Here is an 18,284-nt window from a genome sequence, read left to right on the forward strand (position 1 = left end):
AGAAAACAGCGAATCACCCTGATGTTGCTGCACAGAGGGCACGCGAGCGGCCCCCCTCCTCTGTCACATGCAGGCTAATGAACAGCAGGCTCGTGCTCTTGATGCAGGAGCCTTTTGGGCCACACGAACCATGTGTACTCACCACTTTCTGCTTGGACACACATAAACAATGGGGCACGTCTGGAGTGCTTGGGGCCCAAACCCTGAGGAAGGGCAGATGGTGCCCGGGATCGAGGACCGCACCCCCATTAACATGAGAAAAGAGAGGGACAGAGGCGGGGGAACAGGTACCCTCTCTCCTATTTTCTTCCTCTATAGAGATTAGAGAGGGGGTGACTCATTTACCCAACAGAGTCTGTGGCGCTCATTTGGCACCCAATTAGAAGCACACTGTCAGCTTAAAGGCAGAGAATATCAAGTATGAGGATCCCGTTTGAAAAAGTGCTATCTACAGTTGCATAAAAAATGCACAATTATTCTTATCCATATTTAAGAGTTCGAGTTCATCACTTATTTAAGAAACTTCATTTTGCATGTGCTGTATTAGCTTCCAAGAGCAACTGACTCAAGATAATCTTTTTAGTACATCATGGGTGAAAACTAAATATTTGAGACATGTATTTTCCAGTGTGTGTTTCCTGTGTGTTTAGAGTCTTTAGAGGTGTCAGCAGTATTAAATAAGCGGTCATATGATGGCTCTTTTTTAATTAATTATATTCCTAAGCTTAAATGCCAGCAGGTGGTTAAATCAGTGAAATGTTATGATGCTAAATCTGCATCATAAATCTCACATTTTATGTTTCTAACAGAAATCTGCAGCTGGCAAGGATTTTTTATGAGCAAAAGATGGAGTTTAAGCCGCTAGATTATTTATGAATTATTGTTTGGGAATAAATATTGCTGTTAAAATAGTTTATTGTTAATTGTTTCTAAATGTAGTAAAGCTATTTTCAATTTTCATTTTTTTGTCTCTCAGCTTACAGTGATCATTTTTGTGTCCAAAAGTGCCCAAAATTATTCCTTAGACATTTTTTAATTATAATAATTTGTTTGCAGAAACATTGCAAAGGATTTTTGAGTATACTCAACTAATGGGCAGTGAAGTTATAGTTGATTACTCTCCCAAAAGTAAAGCTGTTATTTGGACTTGCCTGGCTGAGTTGATATATTGCTTTGGTTGATTTTGATAACTATCCTGAACCACCATGTGTTTTTGCACCCTGTTATTATCATCATTATCGCACCATACTTTTAACACCTTCTTGTAAACTAAATTAAGACACTGCAATACACTACAGTATTGGGGAGCAGCATCAAGGTTACAAGTGAGTGTGGTGCCCACATCACATGCGTTTTTTTAACAGCTCTTCTTCAAAATGACTGGTAACATTAAAAATTCCAAGACTGTATTGGTCATGTGTTTTTAGGACTGATGTACAGTGCATTCAGGAAGTATTTAGACCCTTTGAAATTGTATTGTTATAGAATAGGAGGAAAATGTTTTAAACCTTATTGAATACTTATTATACTCTCTGTACTTATTATACTTTCCATATGCTTGTGTTATGTAGCACACAGAACAGGAGGAAATGTGTGTGAAGGGACTTCGTAGAGTTGTTGAAAATGACGGAGCGGTCCACTCAAGTCCAACAACAAGAAGCATTGCCCTTTTTATTGAGGAACAAAAGCAAATGTTTACTAATTTTTCTTATTAATCTCTTGTATTCAGAAATAAACAAACGTAATGGGCAAGCAGAACTACAACATTAAAGGTTTAAATTTGCGGCACTACAACAATGAAATCATTATTACCAATCTAACACATTACACATAGGAGGAGGTAGGGGGGATGTTCTACAGCCAACTGTTGTACAGTTCGCATTCTGTCTCCCTCTAGTGGCTCGCATTCTGTCTCCCTCTAGTGGCTTCTTGAAGGACAGCTGGACTCTCCAGTAAATCCAGATGCCCTTCTGCTCCTGAGCACCTTAAGCATAATATCTCTTTTCATAATTACTGTGTGGCTGTTACAGCCCTAGTCACTGACTGAAGTGCATTGAGAAAATCTTTAAACTTCAAACAGAAAATCTCAAAACGTTATTGCTTTTTATACTTTTTTAAAATATTCTTTTTACAAATGTTGTAAGTGGAAAAGCTGTGACAGGCATGGCACTAACAGGTCATTTATAATCTAAGCTTTTATGTGATAGATAAATTGTTCAAGCTGTATGCACAGCATGTTCAGGAGAGCAGTCAGTTTGCACGCTTGCTATGGATGGAATACGTTTTTATTTTATTTTATTTAGTGAGGCAGTCCCACTGGGAGTAAGATCTCTTTTCCAAGAGAGACCTGAGAAAAAGCAACATTCAGAATCATAAAAAAGCCATCAGATACTAAAGTTTTAAAATCTTCAAGAGAAATGTAAGACTCAAGTTTGAGGGCAGTTTGAGATACATATGGACACAAGAACAAGGAGCAGGCTAATGTCCCTCCATGCTCTCTTTCCTTATGCTAAGCTCCACTTTGAAAAATGTGGGAAACAGTGCAGGAAGTGCAGGGCTTCTCTTAGGGAAAATTAGGCAATTGTAATGTTTGAATTAGAGTGTATGGGCCACATGTTTGCAGTGAGGCATTTAGGAGACTTTCAAACCTTGCAAATCAGATGTGTTCTTTGTGAATCAAATACTCTAAACCATTAGTATATTAAAACATTTATTTTCTTCAAATCAGTATCTTCTATTTTGAGCTGTATCCATTTGAGAAGCAAACATTGTATTGTTACAAAACTAAACTGGTTGATCCAAATGAAATGATGCACACTCTCATCTATTGTACCATGCTTTATTCCCCAAATGTTATTGGCTATTTTGCATTCATCACTGTGCATCACCATGATGTCATTCTTCAATCATTTATTCCCTTATCAGGATTGTTTTCGCCTTGATGAAGCAAATGTGTTTAAATTTTAACTTGTATTGAAGCTAACACTGGTCTGCACCAGGTTGTGTGTGCATTGTGACGCAACTGAAATGCAACTATAAAACTTCACACCTTAGTTATTATTTGCAGACCTTCAACAATTGTCCTCCTAGTAAAACTTTATCTGACACTGAGCTACTGCACTGACTGACAAAATAGTCAGAAAAATGTCCCTTTAATATTTTAGGCATCTTTATAGATCATACCACTGATTACCTGAAAGACTTATTCTGATATATTAACTTAGATAGAAATGAGCTGAACATAAAGCTGATTGTTAGCGTGAGACCAATTAAACAAAGTACGACCTCTTCATGCAATATAATGGAAAATGTCATAACACAAAGGAACTTTCCCCACCACGTAGTTTGCATGGACTCCGGAGACAGTGATGCTTATCAATGTAATTTTTTTGTTTGAGATGTAATTTTGTTTTACTGTATGATCATAAAACAGCATTTATGGTATTTTACAAGGCAGCAACAGATGACTGATGAGTCAAAGTGCGGTAAAAACAAGGCTGTAAGTCATAGAGACTTTATGTGGTTTCAGCAGCACTGACAAGTTTGCTATCCTAAACCATGAGCATGTGTCTTTAACCTTTACCAAATCTTGTCAGCTGAGATGCCACCCTGTTACCTCAGCAAAATATCATTTTGGTTCATATCCAGACTGCTACTTTCAGGTTTACTCACAACACTGATTAGGGAAACAATGATGAGGTGAACAATCTTACCTTGAAAATTGTGGCCTTGGAGTTGACTGTGCTGGTGTCATCAGCACCAAAGCACCAAAAACTGATCCGTGGATTGTAGCCATGGCTGCGAGGCTGTGGTGAATAAAATAATAGAATGTCTGAGTTTAAAAGTAACACAGCAATTTCCAAAATATTCAAATTCAGAGCACCATCAATTAAGTTTGTTATATTCTAGCAATGTTTTGCTAACAATCTTACCGTGAGCTTGATGCTGAATTCACATTTCACAAACCATGTTACTTAAATCTCTCCTAGACCTGCGCAGAGAGAAGACAAACAAAAGACACATTTTGGAACTATGTCGCCTTAATATCAAAACTGCAAAAAAACACCAAAAAAAATTGGCTGAAATGATTAGTTGATTAATCAATCGACATACAATTAATCATTAGATATGAAACTGCTTAATCAGGCAGGTGATTTATGCAAAAACATTCACTAATCTGTTGATTATTTTCTTGAATAACTTATTTGTTTTGGGTCTTTAAAATGTTGATTATTGTTTCCAAAAGTCCAAGAAGTTTGCTATACTTCAAATCAAAATAGATGGTGATTAATTATCAACTAATCAGCTAATCAAGCATTGTAAGTTTTGGACTGTTCTACAGACAAAACAGATTATTTGACATTAATTTGTGCTCTGAGAATGAGGGTATTTTTCAGTCCCATCTTAAATTTGAAAATTGAACAACAGATTCATCAAGAAGGAAACTCTTCCCCTCTTTAGTGACAATAAAGACGTTAAATGTCATATAGGCTATAGTATATCAAAATAGGCCTATTCATCTTAAAGTTGTTGTTTTTTTTTTTAAACAAACCAACAACAACAAAAAGGATTTACAGTTCAGATGAAGATATTACTTAAAAAAACAGGCATTCATACTTATTACAGCTCTTGGATTTCATGAATCAATGATTATGAACCAATGTACTGTAGGGCCTCCTTTGTTAAACCAATAAATTTAAATCTTAACCTGTAAATTTCCTTTCACGAATATAAAACATAGCCAATGAAATGTAACATCTAGCTAGTAATTCAGTGTAGAGTTATCTTCTACTATTCCAAACATCACACATTTCCAAAATGATTTCTAGACTAATTTTCACCAACAAGCACTTCCAGCCTCAGAGTGAAGCAGCTGAGGATCAGAGACTCATGATAAAGACGGAGCTCTCTTCTCCGCTCTGCCCACTCCACTCAGATCTCCGCCCCAGTCATCTTGGGCTGCAGCTCGGAGCCCGGATGCGCCGCCATGCCGACTCTATCAGCAAATGGAATAATTTATTCACCAACCTGCCTGACACTGGGCGACTAGGAGTTGACTGAACAAGTCGTCGGGGGCAGTTTGGAGGACAGAGGGGCCTTTATCGCGGGCAGACTAGCGCGGACGCTGCGTGTAGGTGTGTGTTTGTATTGATGCACGGACACTTCTGTGTGCTAGCCACGCTAACGTTAGCTCGAGTCGGGAGTAGTGCTGGGTAGTGACAGTCCGGCCGGAGGCGGGGAGAGCTGGGAGGTGAGACTGTTATTTGGATGGTGACTACACTGTTGACTGTACACGAATAGAGGGCCATCTGGTAGATAGTATCACTTTCATAAATGTGACTCACGGTTCACAGAGGGGCTCAGGCAGAAGCATATCGAGGTTGGTAGTTGAACGCTGTGTTTTTTTTGTGGCCGGAGTGACGCTGAACGTTTACTCGACGTTTCTTCTGGCCCGCCAGAGAGAAGCTAGGAGCTAGCCTGCTAACTAGATAACTGTCCCAACACAGGGACTCACAAACTTTTCAGGTCAGTAACCTCCTGAGTAGATACGCCTCAGATGTAAAATCCTTACTTTGATAATGATTTAGTGTCAGAGACCCTGCATGTACAGTGGAGACTTTTGTTATTGGTGTAAGAGTATGTCAGGATAAGACACTGGAAAGTAAATGGTTATCTTTGTACATCCTCTTCTGCAAATGTGAAGTGATTGCACCAAATTAACCTCAAACTGACCCTCATTTTTTTTAAGGTGCAGGTCCATGGACTTAAGTTTGAGATTCCCAGAGTATGACCTAGTACTGTAGAAGCTTTGGCCAACATATTAAAGCTGGTATGAGTGAAAATACTTTGCAGCAATTGGGAAGCCTCATTTAAAGTAATATTGTTCATCATGCTTGAAATTCTTTACACTATCCAGTTGATTGTCTTTTTTTTTTTTTTTTCATTTTAACACATGTTTTGTGTGACTTTCAGATCCAGAAACATTTCCATGTTTGTATCAGCTCGGGAATCCAACCAAGATGTCTGTTGATGAAGATACAGTTAAAACTGGTAGTCCGCAGGCCAGCTCAGCTTCAACTCTGCAGCTTTCTGAATGTACTGGAAGTTACAGCAATATATCTGTGATGATGGAGGGTACAGCAGCCACCCCAGACTTAGCAGCTGCTTGTCCTGTCCTGGGAACGACGGCTTCACAGAAACACACCAGCACAACTGACACTCTCACGCAGTCAGAGAACGCTGGACAGAGCGCCGGAGCGAATGAGGATAACATCAATCGCAGGAACAACTTTCATCATTCCAAACAGCAGCAGCAAACAAAGGTTACAAAACGCCGCAACACATCAAACTCTAGTTTCAAGCATCCCACATTTGGCAAGAGGAGACGAAGGGCCAACTCAGAGAGTGACTCCGTCCTGCCCACCAACTTCCTCTTGGGTGGAAACATTTTTGACCCGCTGAATCTCAACAGTCTGCTGGACGAGGAGGTCAACAGGGCACTGAATGCAGAGACGCCCAAATCCTCCCCACTGCCAGCCAAAAGTCGAGACCCCGTGGAGATCCTCATCCCCAGAGACATCACGGATCCGCTGAACCTGAACAGCGGGATAGCAGACAGCAGTTTTCTGGTGTCCCCATACAAGAGTGGTGGGAGGAAGAGACACCGCAACAGACACCATGGGGGAGGGGGGGGGGGAGGTGGTGGGATTTCAACCACGCAGATCAACCTCTCAGAATCAGGAAAAAGTGAGGTTAAAACCGGCGCGTCCACGCCACTTCCAGGTATGTTTGCGTCACGCTCTGCACTAGATGTCTCCAAAGAGTCCGACAATTTCTCCAGTGTCACCGGGGATTCCCATGAGCACTCAGCCGACAACTCAGCCAGCTGCAAGGAGGAGTTGTCATCTGTATCGATGGAGGATTCCTCTCTCTCCATATCAGGGGGAACAAACCAGCACACAAGCAGACGCAAGCGAAGGCGCAACTCTGGCAAAATGGACACTCCTGTGACTCATTCTACCCCCATAGGAAAGTCAGGATTTGGAGAGAGGAGTTGTGGTACTACAGGGGCACCAAGGAATTCTCAGTCCTTCCACACACCAAGGACTGGTCCCAAATCTGGGTCAGGAGGTCGTCAGCACCAGCAGATGTACGACCAGGCAAAAGACCAACAGAAAAAGAAGTTCCAGTATGGAAACTATAACAAGTATTATGGCTATCGCAACCCAGGAGCAAGTGAGGACCCACGGATACGTGTGTTTCGCCCTGAATGGTTTGAAGGTAAAGATGTACTCGATTTGGGGTGTAACTCAGGCCATCTAACACTATATATTGCCAAAATGCTAAGACCTGCCCGCATATTGGGTCTTGATATTGACAGTGGCTTGGTACATGCAGCCCGTAAGAACATCAGGCATTATCTGTCTGAGCTGCAGACCCAAGAGGCCAGGCGTGCAACGCAGGAGAAAAAGAGCACTGAACAGGAGGAGGAGAGGAATGGAAATGCGAGTCACACAGGCAGTGAAAAGAAGCACAATGACACTGAGAGCAGGGATGAAAATGGGAAACCAGTGAAAGGAGAATGTGGCCCTGCACAGGCTGTAAATGACAATGACTCCTGTCACACACATGAGACAGGGACCCAGAGGCTGGACAGCAAAGCAGAGGAAATGGAGCAGGAAGATGGTGATTCACCACCCACTGATCGCTCTGTGAGCTGCACTTTTCCTGTGTCCCTACGGATCTCCAGGGGGCCCATCGCTGCACCTCCACTAACAGAAACACCCAGCACAAGGCCTGGGGAGTTCCCCTCAAATGTGTCCTTTGTCAAGGTAAGGCAGCATCCTGTGTGAGCATTTGGTGGCAATAGTATGAGATTTCCAGATGAAGGGCAGGACATATTTATTATTTCACAATTAGGTGTCATGTGATCATTAATACTACAGTAAAAGCATGACGTAAATAAACGTATCCACTGTCAAACATTTTAAAACACACCCCAAAAGATGAAGGGAAATGCTGCGTGTTAGGGCAAAAACTATTTAGGACTGACTGACTTCGCAGGAAGACTTGATATAATTGAGTGCATCCACTTCCTCTCCCTGAAACATGATGATGAATAATAATGTTTTTGCTTTCTAAACTGGGTATAGCACTGTCAGCGCACAGTCAGTGCCATTATCCCATGTAGGGTGTGCCATTCATGCTGTTGATCTGGCCAAAAAACGTATTGTATCAACTTTGCCCTGAAAATATGGAATAGTAGTTTTGACCTACATGCAAAACTAAAATTATAAATGAGTGGAAATTGACATTAAAATTGAGCATTGATTAATTAGGATGCTTTAGATTTCAGATAAACAGTCTAAGTTGTAGTTGTACACTTTCAAAGGTGGATGGAACTGGACTGGATGGATGGTCACTTACTTGAACTATGAGTATGGAGAGAATAATTACCATTTATTTGTCCACAACAAGTCTTTGTGTCTGTCACACACCATGGTGTGGGTGTTTGCAACCAGAGGCTCACTCTTCTCTGAAGCTGCCAGTGGTGAAGTGAAAGATGGAAGCAGCAAAGAGGAACCAGTCTGTCTTTTCATTAGATTGATTCTGTGACGCGGATGGAAGCATTACAAATGGCATCGTCCTATAACGTGTTACCCTTGGCTGAGAATTTGACAAAACTTTTCTGTGTTCAGTATAAACTTTTCTCATGAAGGGTTTTATTATTCTAGTTTCTATTGAAGTTTCTTCACTTCACGGGCCTTGTGCCTAATGGGCTTTGTGTAGGCGGCTACATGAATTGGTTAGATGCATAAATGGTCATGTTTCTTGAAGGAAATCAATAACTCCTCCCCTGCTATGAGCATTAAAGATAATGGCAGTCTAGTACAGCGCTTATCCTGTAAATCAGTGAAAAGCCTCAAGACGAGTACCTGAGTCCTCTCAGCTTGCACAGTGCAAAATTAATTTTAGACAGAAATGTCAGGGTTTTTTTTAACTCCGTATTGCTAAATATATAATGATAGACAAAATATACAATAACCATTTTATGCTGTTGCATTCATTCCCTCTGTTAGGGCTGCCCGTAAATAAATGCCTATCACGAGTTCCCAATGACAGCCTCAGTGTCTGAACAACAGGGATTCAATTACAAAGGTCCAAAGCAGACAAAATCTCCAATTTGAAAACTGTGACTTTGGCATTTTTAGTTGTTAAATGGCTTGAAATGATAAATGGATTAATATTTTTTTAAGGCAATCTACTAATTGATTATCAACAACCCTTTTTGCAAACACAAGCACTCATATTAATCTTGCAGCATTTGTAAGTCAAATGGCTTCACAGAGCAGCAGTAACATTTTGTGGCTATTTCTCCTGAGTTTGTTTGTATGTTGCTGCAGATGATCATTTGTTTAATCTTTATAAGAAAAGTCCAAAGAGTCAGAATCAATAAAAATGTTTTTTTTTGTACATTTTTCAAAAATGTACACTTAAAGGATGTATTTTTAAATCTTACTGGGAGCCTCTCAGTGTGGTAGACTTGTTTTAATGCGTCTTCTTTCCAGCACCTGAACAGAAGCCTCTTTTTACTGTTTACCAGCAGTGTGGTTTCCCCTTCTGACTTGAAACCTGAAGCCTGATGTGAAAGTGAAAATATGAACTCTAGATCAATGGGTCGACCTTTACATTTTGTATTTAAGACGTTTTCATGATCATCAAATGACACTCTTGGATTATCGCCCTTGGTCATCCCTCTAATGAGGAAAAAGTCTCAACTTTCTTACAGCCACAGACCTGATTTGCACAAATAATGTGTCCTGTTAATGCCATGTGTCTCACTGCACCTCTTCTCTCCATTAGGCCAATTATGTACTGGAGAACGATAATCTTCTTTTGACTCAGCGGCCAGAGTACGATGTGATCTTGTGCCTGAGCGTCTCCAAATGGGTTCACCTGAACTGGGGGGACAGTGGCCTCAAACGGCTCTTCAAGAGAGTCTACAGACATCTCCGTCCTGGAGGCAAGTTCATCCTGGAGCCGCAGCCCTGGGAGTCGTACGTGAGGAGGAAGAAGCTGACTGTAAGGAAATTAGACGACAGGCCTGTCCTGATACAAATAATCACTTTTTATAACAAAGCTAGTTTTGGTACATTCTGTTATTTTAAAACGTGGTTTGTTTGGCTGAAATCTTAAGAAAGACTTGTTTTCTCTCACTTGACAGGATAATATTAGCAGGAATTATCACAGCATCTGTCTGAAACCTGACCAGTTTTCATCGTACCTTACAAATGAGGTGGGCTTCACCAGTTTTGAGCACCTTGGGGCCCCCAAGTGTTCAATAAGAGGTAATTCATTCATTTGTCAAAACAAATTCATGCTTTACATGTCATTCACCATTTTATCTTGATGCCATGTTCAATTTTTCTTTTCCATCACGACAGGTTTTCAGAGGCCAATCTACTTATTTCACAAATGACCGCTTCTGCCTTGGAGATCATTGAATGTGAGTAGCCTAAACCGCAACCATACATACAAACCAGCCAGCAGCCCCGGACTGTAAGGAATCATCTGAACAGTTACTCCAGCTTTTCAGATGCTACAGAGGAAATTCATAAAGGAGAATAGGACCAAAAGTGGGATTAATTTCGTAAAGATGAGCTCGGTCAAGAAGAAGCACCTATCAGAATCATTTGTCACTACAAGTATATTGAAAAAGTATGGAGTGAACTCCGATAAGACTCTTCAGTGTATGACCTGGAGCCAAACATCATACTTTGGCTCCAGACTGCAGAAGAGGTGCTCAGCTGATCATTTCTTTGGACTGTCCCAGTGCTAATGATGCCCCAGTTTGATGCACGGCCATAACATGTGTTTGAATATCTCTGTCCATATATCTTTACTTTTATAACTGTGTTCTGTGCCACCATATCACCATACATCATACATATTAGGGTTGGTTGATCGGGCAGAATTTTCCAGTGCGCCAACACATCTGCAGAAGTGCAGTATACCACTGGATTATAAAGCAATTGAACAGATCATATACAGACATGATGTGTCTTGATAAGTCACACTGGAGGGCAGGTGGTTTATTCTATGCTGTGGAGATAACCTGCGCTGTAAATATTGCTGGTTACTAATGGCTTTGAAATCCTGCCCTTGGAGGTTAAAAAATTTGCAGCCACAAATCCGGTAAAGGTAGATGCATAATTGCACACAGACTTTGGGGATTTTTAAATTGGCTAAATAAGATCCACCAGCCTTAAATTCATTGTACCACTAATAGCTGAGGTTTTTTCCCCATCTCCCAACCCTAATATATAGTTTGTTTTGTCATAATTTTGCAAAATAGGCCTTAAAGCTGAATAAACTTGAACCTGTTACAGAGCTCCTAAAATGTCTAACATTTTGCAATGAGTATAACAAAGTTCCTAAATTACACAAACCAATGATCCATGATGACGAAAGTGTTCTTGGAACAACAAACATCCAGCGAAATACTGAATGTTAAACCCTACTGTAAGTGTACAGCTGAGATGTTTTCAAGATGCTTTTTTTGTGACACCCTTAACGATGCAGTTATCAGATATTGGATTTATTATTTTAATATGGACAACAGACTCACTACCATTTGGAGGAAAACTTATTATGCCAACTCAAACCTGAAAAGTGCAAGTTGGAAAATCAGATCAAATCAGTCTAAATTTTGAAAAAAACATTTTAGGCTGTTTTAAGTGTTTCTAGAAATCTTGAGGCCTGTGTAATTTACTTTGGGTTTGAACAGCAAATCACTTCATTGGTTCTTTAAGCCCTTTTCATGCTCTGTGCTAATGGTAGGGGGCACATTTGAGCTATGTTGACACTCAGCTTTTGGCACAGCTCAAGATAATTCAGCACACAGACTATGAGGACTATTTTGCAAGGTGAATCTTTAGCATGCAGTGATTTTTTTTATTTTTTTATATGACAGTTAAGCCATAGCTCTACCTTTTATACTGTATGTTGTTTACAGTGTCCTCTTTGAGGTTCTGATGGACAATATAATTGAGTGTAGAATTTAAGTTGCAAAGGACCTATAATTAATGATATGACTCAAGTTACGACAGCCTCTTTAATACGGTGTCTGACACATGCATCAGTACTGGATTCAAACAACATCATAAGTACTTTTCTAGCACATGACTCAACTTTGGTAATACATTATTCTTAAAAAGACTGAAATATAACAATATGACTTTTTTATACCAAATTTAGATCGTAATATGCTGTTTATATTGAAGCACTCCCAAAATATGTTATGGGTCTTTTGCTCTTGAATTTGATGAATATGCCATCATCATCTTTGTCTTTTACCCATTGAGGACACAAACAGTTATGAGTTACAGGTAGTCATTCTTTTGTGATTGTATCTTTATTGGTGTGCACTGCTCATCTACAACCCTTCATCCTGAGCGACTGGTGCACAAAATCATTTTTTTAGGTGACAGCATTTGGCATACAAGGGTAGGAGATGATGGAATAGATGGATGATGTATGTTTCTATTTTTTGTAACTGATCAATGTAAATAATTTGCAAATTTTGTTTTACTGTTGTCAATATTAAGTTCATAACTGCTTTTGTCATTTTCTAGTTGATTTTTTGTTTTTGTTTTTTGTCTTTTGTTTTCAGATGTTTGCTGCCAATTTGTGAGTCACAGGAGTTTTTGTCCTAAAATGGACTGCTAATCCAACTCCGTAACAACAAATGAATATGTACATTGCAATGTTCTGATGTGTTTGCTTTGTTCTCTCCTGGCAGGCACACGGGTTGTTAGATTAGCTCTTTATTTTTTTTATAAACAGTTTGAAAGGAGTGTTGGTGTCAATGCACTGTCAAATGACTTTATTTGACGTGCTTTAGACATTTTCAAATTCTTCAAAATAGAAAAAAAAATTAAATACTTTTTCCATCAAACTTTTTATAGCAAGTCGTGGAACACTGATTAACCCACAAAATGAAGCTTCAGGTTACATTTTGAATTGAAAGTGAATTGGCCTCAGCCTCAGTTCGTCCATCAGACAGATGGCACCAAATCACACCTTTCTCCTAAGCTAAGACAATCGGATTCTCAGGCTTAGATCAGGCCACTGCTGTAATTCCAAGGGCATTTTTCCTTTTTGCATTATTAAGTAAAGTTTGCAGGTCGCATAATGAGCATTTTATTTGAGAAGCAAAATTGTTTAATGTGCGCTGTAGTGTTTTGCCACCAATGTTACAGAAGACTGATTTTAACCTAACAGGCCTGACTTGTACGTCCAGGTATCCAAGCTAAAGCATGTCTTTGCTGGAGATGTGAAATTATATGTTGTCATATATAGTGTTGTATAAAATCTTTGTACTCTCCTTGAGGTTTTGCACAAAGTTGTGCACAGTTGATGTTGTGATTTTTCATTTTTCATGAAATTGAAATGCACAAAAGTTAGGGTATAAACCACCGCTTTTCGATATGGTTGTATACCAGTGGGGAATATTACCATTGCTGTTACATAACTTATGATGCTCATTTCAGGATAAAATAGAGAACAATACACTTCTGTGCAATATTTGCCTTTTTTAAATTGTAATTCTGTCCTTATAGTCAAGATAAAAAACGTTACTGTAAGTCACTGGAGTCAAGTGTAAGGTAGACTGAAATTCAGAAAATTGTTTTGAATGTTAAAGGTTTGCATCCATGGTATGAGTAGATACATTGCAGTTAAAACACTGGAAAGCAGTGATTGCATTTACAAAATTTTGTTCATTTTTATGTATTTATATTTACTTATTTCTATTTCAAGACCAGTCCTGTCCTAGGAAGAGGTTCATTGATAACAATATTTGGTTTACTGAGAGAGAGCACTAAAACCACAGGTGAATTTTTTTAGAAGCAGTATTGGTGCAATTTTAATGGCAACTATTCTACTCATACATTGGAAACATGTGGCTACAGCTTCAGTATAGGATCTGAGCAGCATCAGCTATGAAATATTGGTAAAACATTTGTCAGAGACACAATGAAGCCCTGACAAAATAATGGTCGTACTTACTTTTGCGCAGCCACCTCTCATCAGTGTGACATTTTCTAATAGTACATCAAATTGTTCTATGACTGTAATGCAATGTCTTAAACTGGATGTCTTATACAAAAATGTGAATCTTTTTGTAGCACAACAAATGCATAAACTCAAGGAGCGTGTACATTTTAACGGCACTATAATTCACCTCTCTGTGTTGAATTTGCACTGATATGACTTGAGGGAATTCAACTAGTTTAGTACATTTTTGCAGTTAAAGTTGATGTTTTACATGTACCTTAACGAACTAGAAATCAGTTTTCTGGAAAAACTGTTGGAATAAAATACCCCCTCTGTCAGGGAAGCTTTTAATTTTTATGCCTCTGAACAACAAAATATATCTGAATGTTTCTCTGTGTTTAACATTTTAATTGATTAAAAGTGGTTCCAGATATAGTGGTTCCGTATTTGCTTTTATAGCACCTTGTAAGGTTACTCAACTTAAATGTGTTTTGGGTAAGAGGGATTAATAGGTACAGACATTTACACTATGGACTAGCATTTTGCTAACTTTCACATGCTCTGTATTTGATACTGTAGCTGCTCTGACAGGCAACAAGAAGTGTTGTGTTCCTCACAGGATCTGTAGAGACATTGATAACCTACCCTGAATGCTGTGAATAGTTTAATAGATTTAGGAATTTTCTATGAGAGAGAGGTAGTAAAAGTCATTTTAAGGATTTTAATGAGGTGAGTGACTGAACAAATTATTATTCAAAAGCACTGTAGGTGGGTTGAGGGAATCTTAGAAATGCATTAATTTCCCATGAGTGCACACAATCTTTATTCATATACAGAAGTACCTCATGTATTCAGACCCTTTGCTGTTATGCCTTGAATTGACCAAAAAGACATACAGTGTCATCCCTCTTCAAATTGACTTTCCACTGATTTTTTTTCAGTGGACATGATTTACAAATGTATGATAGATTTCATAGGTCAAAGTGCATGTCAGAACTTAAATCAACCATGAAGCGGAAACAATCTCCGACAATTGTAGTGACCGATAGACCAGTGAAATGGTTTTAAAACTGATTTCCTTATACCTTAAAGTGACAAAAGGCCCCTGCACTCAGAGATCTGTGCACGCAGTTCAACTTCCTGGAAGGATAACAGTCTCTACAATTCTCCATCAATCAGGCTTTTATGGTTGTAAAAGGTTTATGACTCTGCCCAGAGCTTCGGTAATGGCACTTGATGAACCCTGTGAGAACAAGGAAACTTGAGGAAAGATATTATTGGGTTTAATTACACAAACATTGGTAGTCTGGCTTGAATGTGAAACACTGCTTCAAATGAGAGCCAGGTATTTCCCCTGACATGGATAGTACAATCCAAATGGTGATGCAGAGTGGTAGCAGCACCATGAGAGATGCTTGTCCAAAAGTCTTGGAGACTGATCAAGACCTGGGGAATGATAGATGAGTGGCTCAGTCACGGTCCAGATGTTTTTTTCCTAAATGAGGTATTGGAAGTTATTAAAGTTAGGAAGTTATTTTTTTGGTCTGGTTGTTTACACACTGCCATCTAGTGAGGTGAATGGAGGCCATTTTATTATGTTCATGTACTGTAAATAACACGGGCCTCAGAGATTATTATTCATTTTTCAAAAAGCATATTCAAGTTTACTTAACAGCAAATACACTTTTGCATTGTTACGGTTTTAGTTATTGCAGGTCATTTGTTATTTCTCTGTAATTGAATTGTTTCTAATCAAAGTCAGCTTTGTATTTTATATTAAGTCTTTCAAACTCAACAAACTGAAAAAAGCCCTCCTAACCAGACCACAAAGTATATTAATTGGCCTCTTCCTGGGTCTGAAATGTTAGAGAATTATTTTTAATTTATTGTGTTGCATTTAAAAAATGTTCTTCAACTTATAAAAATAACTTCTGGCATCTTGAAACCCTGATGTCTCTGCAGTGTGCAGGTGTACAGCTGTTACAGTTCAAACATGCATCCATCCTGGAATTACCTTCTGTTTTAAGCTGTTGCTGTCAGCTTTGTGAAGACAGACAGCCTCATGTAAACAGGTTTGTGGGGGTCTACCCCTTTGTGGTTTGGTCACGCTGCTCTGTCAGAATAGTACATAGATTCAACCCAGATGACAATGCAGGGCACAATACAGTGGCTCGTGTTTACAAATAGCATCCATTCTCTAACCCTAACCCTAACACCTACATGCCCGGGCCATCCATCAACCATCTTCAGAACCTCACTTAGATAACTCTGATACAACAGTCACTAACCAAATAGATGACAAAGTGTTTGAATCATATAGTTTATTTCCAGATGTGATGTTTGGTCATTTAGTATGACAGACATTGTTTAGGCCAGTTATGGTGTTGAGTTCATTCAGCCTCCTAATAAATAAATACAATTTTAAAAAAATCAAACCCAGCCAAAGTTCATAGACATAGACAAGTTCAAAGACATTTGACCTTTCCATCACAGATAGGCAGACCAAATGACAATGAATTTGCTTTGCAATCGTGACTGGTGGATTGTGATGTCCGTCTGTTCCAGACAATGTTATCCAGACAGACAGAATGGTGAGATAACATAAACACAGACAAGAGACATAACACTTCATTCACAAAAGCTCTATTCCATCACAGCTATTTGGGTCAGTCACTTGGCCGTTATTGTCCCCTGTCTGATGGAACTCAGACTGCTTTCCATGCTGTTATTTCCCCAAGTTCAAGCCAAGAGGATAATGGGCTGCACATAGTCCTTTCTATGTTGTATAGATGTTAGGTTAAATTACTTTGCATTATATTTGGAACAATATAATTTAAGCTTATTAATGATGAATATTCTAAAAACAGCAACAAACCAAACATCAATACTTTTATTTCCTTGCTTTTATTGGCAACACTGCATTTCACAAAGTATAACTGACTGTTCACAAAGGCTTAAATATGAATCTTTATTAAATGTGAGATACAGGATCAGTCATACAAAGTTTCAGGGATGAGCAACATGATTAGCTATACACTTGATAGCTGTAAATGAGCTGAGTCTAACTAGATTAAGTCCACTGCAAAAGAGCTCATTGTCAGACCCCCACAGCATGTTAGAACTCCAAGAGGGCTTAATTGAAAGCAAAGCTCTCAAATTGGTTTATCCAGTAGAATGCAACCTCAGGATCTCTGCTCCTTGTGCTGAAGATGTCAGCCTTCATAATGTGACATCTTGCAGGCATCAGCGGATGACTGGCAGGTGCTAAGACCGTGCCGCACAACACCTGAAAATGAGCACAGTTCAGTAAAAGGAAATTACCTTTAGAATACATGCTTTTTCTCCTCAAGCACACATTGCATTGTCTTTGTAATAAAACTATCAATATTACAGTTATGCATAGTTCTACTTTATGAGCTTTACAGACTTACCTGTATCTTCGAGGACAACCATGATGACCAACAATGTACTCCTGAGCATAGCAGAACCGTCTGCAGAGTCCTCTATACCCACAAGTCCAGTACTGCATATCTGGATCATTGCCTGTAGGTAATTATAAAAGAATCACAAACATGCTACCATACCCCTGCTCAATTTTGACTTAATTTGACCTTTCATGAACAGTAATCACAAGAAATACAATTCAAATTACGTTAAGGTCAGGAAAACTGTCAATCTGTGATCTCATAATATGTTTTTCTTCTACGCAAGCCACACAAACCGACCAAGAATGAACACAATGTAGTTTGAGCATCTTCCATATCATGATTTGCTTGATTTCATCTCACACAGTAAGAAAATGGGTGGATCCATTGCTTACCCTCCCCAACTGCAAACATCAGGAGAAGCGCAAGGAGAACCAAGCTCAGTCCCTTCATGTTTTGGTACCAATAAGCTTTCAGACACTGCTGTTGACAGGCTGATGCTGCATTTATACAGCATTTCAACCACGGGGGAGGAGTCCGTCGTGCTCTGTCCAAATCACAATAACAAAGTATCGCTGAATGATGGGAGTCTGAGGGCTGAAGGTCAGGACTATCAGCTTACTCAGCTTAGTCAACAGCTGTAGCTTCTTGAGAATTAGAGATTGATTTTAGGCAAAGTAAAAGACCAAAGACCTGTTAAGTCATTTTCTTCCCTCTTTGTGCAAAAAAAGACTATTATTCAACAGACCCCCGTGATTTAAAGATATTGAAAATACTCTGTACTGTTCACCAACACAAAAA

At 39.2% G+C, this 18,284-nt stretch overlaps 2 protein-coding genes across 8 annotated transcripts in view; one reads left to right on the forward strand and one right to left on the reverse strand.

The window, feature by feature from the left end:
• LOC133993516 (serine/threonine-protein kinase PAK 3) overlaps window positions 1–4,957 on the reverse strand; it is a 39,405-nt gene extending 34,448 nt beyond the window's left edge. The window contains exons 1-3 of the mRNA XM_062432506.1: window positions 4,842–4,957; window positions 3,933–3,991; window positions 3,714–3,806 (exon numbers count right to left, since the gene is read on the reverse strand). The gene's annotated coding sequence lies outside the window, so the exon portion shown is untranslated. The remainder of the gene's footprint in view (window positions 1–3,713; window positions 3,807–3,932; window positions 3,992–4,841) is intronic.
• Window positions 4,958–5,021: 64 nt separating this feature from the next.
• On the forward strand, window positions 5,022–14,483 carry mepcea (methylphosphate capping enzyme a). 7 transcript variants are annotated; one of them, XM_062432504.1, is made up of 5 exons: window positions 5,187–5,251; window positions 5,974–7,832; window positions 9,865–10,083; window positions 10,226–10,349; window positions 10,446–14,483. In XM_062432504.1, exons 2-5 carry the CDS (start codon window positions 6,021–6,023, stop codon window positions 10,478–10,480), a joined length of 2,190 nt encoding a protein of 729 aa, XP_062288488.1. In that variant the 5' UTR covers window positions 5,187–5,251; window positions 5,974–6,020; the 3' UTR covers window positions 10,481–14,483. The 7 variants fall into 7 exon arrangements, with proteins under 7 accessions (XP_062288484.1, XP_062288487.1, XP_062288488.1 ...); XM_062432499.1 differs by lacking the exons at window positions 5,187–5,251; window positions 10,446–14,483 and adding exons at window positions 5,424–5,526; window positions 5,750–5,875 and having other exon boundaries at window positions 10,226–10,423; XM_062432500.1 differs by lacking the exons at window positions 5,187–5,251; window positions 10,446–14,483 and adding an exon at window positions 5,022–5,135 and having other exon boundaries at window positions 10,226–10,423.
• The last annotated feature ends 3,801 nt before the right edge of the window (window positions 14,484–18,284 follow it).

This window comes from Scomber scombrus, chromosome 14, assembly GCF_963691925.1.
Source record: "Scomber scombrus chromosome 14, fScoSco1.1, whole genome shotgun sequence".
NCBI lineage: Eukaryota > Metazoa > Chordata > Actinopteri > Scombriformes > Scombridae > Scomber > Scomber scombrus.

Excerpts from the sequence above, each read along its gene's own strand:
- mepcea (XM_062432500.1), top strand. The coding sequence starts at position 6,021 with ATGTCTGTTGATGAAGATACAGTTAAAACTGGTAGTCCGCAGGCCAGC. Across the intron at positions 7,833-9,864 it reads CAAATGTGTCCTTTGTCAAG|GCCAATTATGTACTGGAGAA; the intron begins GTAAGGCAGCAT and ends TCTCTCCATTAG. Across the intron at positions 10,084-10,225 it reads TGAGGAGGAAGAAGCTGACT|GATAATATTAGCAGGAATTA; the intron begins GTAAGGAAATTA and ends CTCACTTGACAG.